At 49.6% G+C, this 5,795-nt stretch overlaps 1 protein-coding gene across 1 annotated transcript; it reads left to right on the top strand.

The window, feature by feature from the left end:
* The first annotated feature begins 279 nt into the window (after nucleotides 1–279).
* STAR (steroidogenic acute regulatory protein) lies at nucleotides 280–5,795 on the top strand. Its single transcript, XM_004682243.2, has 7 exons — nucleotides 280–472; nucleotides 1,793–1,906; nucleotides 2,212–2,339; nucleotides 3,663–3,821; nucleotides 3,960–4,144; nucleotides 5,032–5,125; nucleotides 5,604–5,795. The coding sequence occupies exons 1-7, from the start codon at nucleotides 409–411 to the stop codon at nucleotides 5,715–5,717; spliced, it is 858 nt and encodes a 285-aa protein (XP_004682300.1). The 5' UTR covers nucleotides 280–408; the 3' UTR covers nucleotides 5,718–5,795.

Here is a 5,795-nt window from a genome sequence, read left to right as displayed (position 1 = left end):
GTGCCATGTGAAAAATGCTGTGCTATGACACAGGCTTTCTTCTAAACTGCCTCACCGCAGCTGCTTCTCTCCCTGCCCTCCACCCACCCAAGTCAGGCTCCAACCTCCCTACTCTGCACCCTCCTTACCATCTGCAACCCCCGTTCCCCACAAAATGGCTAAAGCAGCTCTGAGGCAATCTCTCTATCCTTGACCCTTTCCTTTGCACAGTGAGTGATGGCTTTTTTATCTCCCAGGGATGAAGCACAGCCTTCAGCTGGGAGCATTTAAGACGCACACCACACTAGGTCCCAGTCACAGCTGCAAGAACCAGAGGTAGACCCTTGGCAGGCCCAGGAAGGACAGAAGCAACCACAGCGAGAGCAGAGGCCACAGCAGCACAACTCCCACCGCTGTCCCACCGCTGCAATGCTCCTGGCAACGTTTAAGTTGTGTGCCGGGAGCTCTTACAGACACGTGCGCAACATGAAGGGTGAGTTCCCCATGGAGCAGGCCTTGGGGGGAACAGGTGCTCTCAGGCCATGTGCTTCAGTGCAGAAGGCTGGGATGGGGGTCAGGCCACTGAGTTCTGACCAGTAATACTTCTGTGCCAGAAGCCTGTGCAAGCCTCATCCCTTCTGGGCCTCTATGTTCCTAGCTGAAGACAGGCTGGATACTCAAGTGCCCACATCCTCCAGGATTCTGTAATATCTGGTGGCCCTCCAGGTGCCAATCTTTCTATTCTTCCTAGCTTTGCCTTCCTCTAGGCGGTTACTAAGGGCACCAGGAAGGTCTCAGGCACAGCAGTAGATGTAGCCTTGACTCCAACAGTGCTCACAGGCCTGAGGTGAGCAGGGAGGAGAGGGGAAGGGAAAGGAAGTGAGTAAAACAGCAGGAGCAAAGCAGAGAAAAAGTGGGTGGTGGTAGGAAGTCTTGTCACCATACAGGCAAGAGCAGGCAGAAACCCATTACTAAGGGCCAGTTGGGAAAGCTAGGATGCAAGGCCATGAGTCAACCTCCTCCTGCTGCTGCTGCTGATGCTGCAGGGCACACAATGAACCCTAAAGTAACCCTTTCCAATTACTGAGGGTTAAATTAGCTTTTATCCTTTAGCTAGAAGCCAGACTTGGAAGACCAGCACCCAGCTGTGAGAATGTTCTCACTCCATCAATAAGACTTACTGGGTCAGGGACCACCCTGGTGGCACATGTTAAAGTGCAGCACTATGAAGCAACCCACAGCCACTGCAGCATGAGTTCAATCCCCAGCTGAGAGCTAACGCACATAGTGGGGCAGACCTCTCCTGACCTGCCCGCTGCTCCCCTCAGCAGTATATTTTCGTCAATCTGCCTGTTCTGCTCCCCACTGTCCCTGGTGAATCCTCTCACCCCCGCACCTCTGGCCTGTACCCCAATTCTTGTATGCATAAATATTTTAAAAGACTTACCTGGGTCAGATTCTAGCAACACAAAGACAGCAGGGGATGGTGCCTTTATTCCCCTTCTGAAGCAGTATTTCCCGATTGTTTGAACAAAGCTCCTTGCATGAAGTCAACTTCGGCAGCTCACCCTTGGTAGGGCCAGGCCTGGCCAACGAAGATGGGAGGCAGTAGACTTACTTCTGGGCCTTGGCAGATGCTTAGTGTAGCACAGAAGCACTGAACTTGGAGTTGAAGACCTGGCTCTAGTCATATTAGGAAACCGTGTTCCAGAGAATCTTCCAAATCAGTTTCTTGGTCTGTGGCAAGATGGGGTGAAATGGTCCATCTCTGAGGGGCTGATGCCTGAGCAACACTTTCCTTCCTTCCCTGCAGGGCTGAGGCACCAAGCTGTGCTAGCCATTGGCCAGGAGCTGAACAGAAGGGCACTGGGGGGTCCAACGCCCAGTGCATGGATTAACCAAGTCAGACGTCGGAGCTCTCTGCTGGGTAAGTGCTGAGGCTTCTGGCCTTCTGCCAGAGGTAGGAGGCGCCCACGGTGCAAACACTGCATAGGACCCTGTGTCCTCTCCCATCCTATTCCCCACCTCTCACTTATTTTTCAATAATGTTCCTCAATACCAGATCCCTGCCCTGCCACTTGTAGCTGAGGTCTAATTTGACCTGAAGGTTGAACCCTGTGACGTTAGTCTTGGCTCTTCAGAGGAGAGAGGTCCAGAGATCAAAGGGGTGCAAGCTGGTGGGAGGCCAGGGGACCGGAAGGAAGGCTGGCTGACCCTCAGTTCTATGTCCAGGGTCTCGGCTGGAAGACACTTTCTACAGCGACCAGGAGTTGGCCTACATCCAGCAGGGAGAGGAGGCCATGAAGAAGGCCCTAGGCATCCTCAGCAACCAGGAGGGCTGGAAGAATGAGAACCAGCAGGTAAGGATGATCCTGGAGGAACCAATAGTCCTCACTATTCCAGTGCCATCTTTAAAGGTCTCTATTCTTATACTCCTATCACATACAGGAGTCACTGGGCAACTGAACTCTCCTTTCCCGAGAATATATGCTCAGATAGCCCCATTCCCCATCAAACATCCTGGAGACTTGTTTAAGCAAGTTTCCATATCTTTAGCTACCTTCCAAATGTGTGTGTACCCTCATCAGGCCATGCAATGGCATCATGGGCACTAGAGGTTTCTTCACTCTGGGTCAAGTTCCAGTGCAGCTTGCAGTGTCTGTGCTGCTCACCTTGTTTGGGTGACCCAAGCTCATTTGCAGCAGGACTGAACTGGAGCACAGGTGACCCTCAGGCCTCTTGAGTTCTCTGCCCACGAGCATAGCACCTTCACTGGGAGCCAGCATGAAGGCACATGTTTCAAAGTTAGTGATTCTATAGAAACTTTCCTGGCTGTCCCTTCACCAAAAGCTTATGTGCTGCCTCTTGCCAAGTTCAGATAAAATCTTTCTCCGAGTTCTCAGAATTAATACACTAATTTGGGAATATGGGATCTAGGCCCAGCATTGCTCTTAGCTAAGGGAACCTGGGCAATTCACTGACTGCCTCTAGTCTAACATCTCTCTGGTGTAAAGTGAGGTTACTGGACTGAAATCATCTTCAAGAACCTGTCCTACATTCTGTGTGTGTATAGCTGATTTAGGCCAGAATTTTTCTATTCTCAGCTTTCTATCTTTCAGGATGCTTGAGGTTCTGAAGGGCCTTTTCAGTTGGATTTATCTACACTAACAACATTTGCCACCAGGGAGTTTATTTGCCACATCATAGCAGATTATGAGGTTGTAGCAAGAATGATTACCTAGGGCCCTCCCTGGTGGTACAAGCGGTTAAAGTGCAGCACTATGAAGCTGTCTGCAGCCACTGTAGCACAAATTCAATCCCCAGCCAGGGAGTAGACCCATGGCACAGCAGACCTCTCCTGACTCACCCACTGCTCTCCTCAGCAGTGTATTTCAGTCAATCCACCTGTTCTGCTCCCCACTGTGTCTGGTGAATCCTCTTACCTCCCCCCCGACAACCGCCACACATCTGGCCTGGATGCCAGTTCTTGCATGCAAAAATAAATATTTAAAATAAAAAAGAAAGATTCCCTAGTCTGCCTTAAATCAGAGTGGTTCCAAGCTTTCTCATGCTTGAAAGTTCTTTGCTCTTCCCCTTCCTGCCTTACCTGGCGTGGTCAATGTGCCCTTGGCTAGAAACACTTTTCTCTAACCTTTATCCTGGGCTTCTTTCCATCATGACAGATGAATGGGGACAAAGTGTTGAGTAAAGTGGTCCCAGATGTGGGCAAGGTATTCCGGTTAGAGGTTGTGGTGGACCAGCCCATGGAAAGGCTCTATGAAGAACTTGTGGAACGCATGGAGGCCATGGGCGAGTGGAACCCGAATGTCAAAGAGATCAAGGTGAGGAGAATCCAGGTGTGGGTGGAAAGGAGAGCCTGATCTGAAAGATGGAAAAAGGAAGGAAAGGGCTGCAGCTGCGGGTGGTGCCTTAGCCCAAGTATGGCTGAATGCTGATTCTGGTTCCCTGTGGCTTGGTAGGTCCTGCAGAAGATTGGAAAAGATACAGTCATCACCCACGAGCTGGCAGCAGAATCAGCAGGAAACCTTGTGGGGCCCCGTGACTTTGTGAGTGTGCGCTGTGCCAAGCGCCGAGGCTCCACCTGTGTGCTGGCTGGCATGGCCACACACTTCGGGGAGATGCCTGAGCAGAAAGGTGTCATCAGGTAATACTGGCAGTGGGCTCAGAAGTTCCCTTTTTCCTAAACCAGGCCTGTGGGTACGCACCTACCTCGTGTGATGAATCCTGACTCCAAGAAACCAGTCCTTTACCTCAACCCACAGTTGCCTTTTCCAAAGGAAGATTCTCATTTTCCACAGAAGGGAAGGAAGATTGATCCTTAATATATAGCAGTTTGTCCTGACCCTTCCAAAGTTTAAGACAATATTTTTCTAAAGCAAGACGGTAGGTTAAGGTTTAGCTGGTATGCTGGCATACAACTATACTGGTGATTAAAATATACTCTGTCACTTACACCGCTGTTATCTTAAGTTTCTAGAGCCCCAGTTAACACCATAGAACCCCATCCCTGATCTCCCTCTGACCCAGAACAAGAAAGGCACCATAGGGCCTCCCTGGTGACACAGGGGTTAAAGTCACAGTGCTATCAAGCTATCACCAGCCACTGTGACATGAATTCCTTCCCCAGCCAGGGAGCTGACCCTCATGGCACAGCAGACCTCTCCTATCTTGCCCTCAGCACCCCTTAGCAGTGTATTTCATAAATCCCACTATTCTGCTCCCCACTCTGTCTCTGCACCTCTGGTAAATCCTCTCATCCCCTGCATCTCTGGCCTGCATTTCAATTTTTTTTACATAAATAAATCTTCAAAAAAATTAAAAGGTACCATAGGAAGCCTCCCAATTCTGCTGCAGCTAGAAAACATTTGTTCCAATGAGCTGGTAACCTTGACATTAACTTATCACCCTTGGCAAAGGGTACTTCTCTGATGTGATCTGGAAAAGGCACTGAAGAAACGTAGTGGATATTACTGGCCAGCATTAAAGAGAACTCTGACTAGTCCGCCTGAGTCAACTTTGCTTCATTTGCAGAGCTGAACATGGTCCCACTTGCATGGTACTCCATCCCCTGCCTGGATGTCCCTCAAAGACCAAGCTCACGTGGCTGCTCAGCATTGACCTCAAGGTAAGGGGCATGGGAGGTGGCTAATGGGTAGTGTTGTCAAGAAAACATGTTCTTTCCACTCCTGTATTAAAGTACCTCTTCCATTTTGAGAGAATCAGATTACTGTAGTCGAGACTTAAATAATGCTATTCCACTATTTTAAAAGCCTGTAAGTTGCCCCTTCTTTTATGAAATTTCAAATCTGTAGTTAGCATGTTGCAAAGGAAAGCTAGGCCAGTAGAATATGGCAACTTGCTCTGGATCACACAGCTAGAAACAGGACTGAAATTTGTGTTGATAAAACTGTGCTTCTGATTCTGTCAATGATAGCAGGGCAGCAATGAAGTCTTCTAACCTTTGACTCTGGTCAACTATACTTTATAAGCAAGCGCTGGAACACCAAGCCCCAGACAACCCAAGCTATTGTGTAGGGGAGCAGAGGTGTCTAGAATGGTACATCACCCCCCTTATGACCAAATCCTCCTCTCTTCCACTCTAGGGATGGCTGCCAAAGACGATCATCAACCAGGTTCTCTCACAGACGCAGATGGATTTTGCCAATCACCTGCGAAAGCGCCTGGAGTCCAGCCCTGTTGCTGAAGTCAGATGCTGAAGTCCTCCCAGCTGTTCTAGCTACCTGGGCCTGCATGCGCCCTGCTAGATGCCTGCAGGTCACTTAAGAATTTCATCT

The sequence above is a fragment of the Condylura cristata genome, unplaced genomic scaffold (genome assembly GCF_000260355.1).
Source record: "Condylura cristata isolate star-nosed mole 26May11 unplaced genomic scaffold, ConCri1.0 scaffold00014, whole genome shotgun sequence".
Lineage (NCBI taxonomy): Eukaryota > Metazoa > Chordata > Mammalia > Eulipotyphla > Talpidae > Condylura > Condylura cristata.
Note: the sequence above shows the minus strand (reverse complement) of the source record. Positions and strands in the feature narration are given on the sequence as shown.

Excerpts from the sequence above, each read along its gene's own strand:
- STAR (XM_004682243.2), top strand. The coding sequence starts at position 409 with ATGCTCCTGGCAACGTTTAAGTTGTGTGCCGGGAGCTCTTACAGACAC. Across the intron at positions 473-1,792 it reads ACACGTGCGCAACATGAAGG|GGCTGAGGCACCAAGCTGTG; the intron begins GTGAGTTCCCCA and ends CCTTCCCTGCAG. Across the intron at positions 1,907-2,211 it reads ACGTCGGAGCTCTCTGCTGG|GGTCTCGGCTGGAAGACACT; the intron begins GTAAGTGCTGAG and ends TTCTATGTCCAG.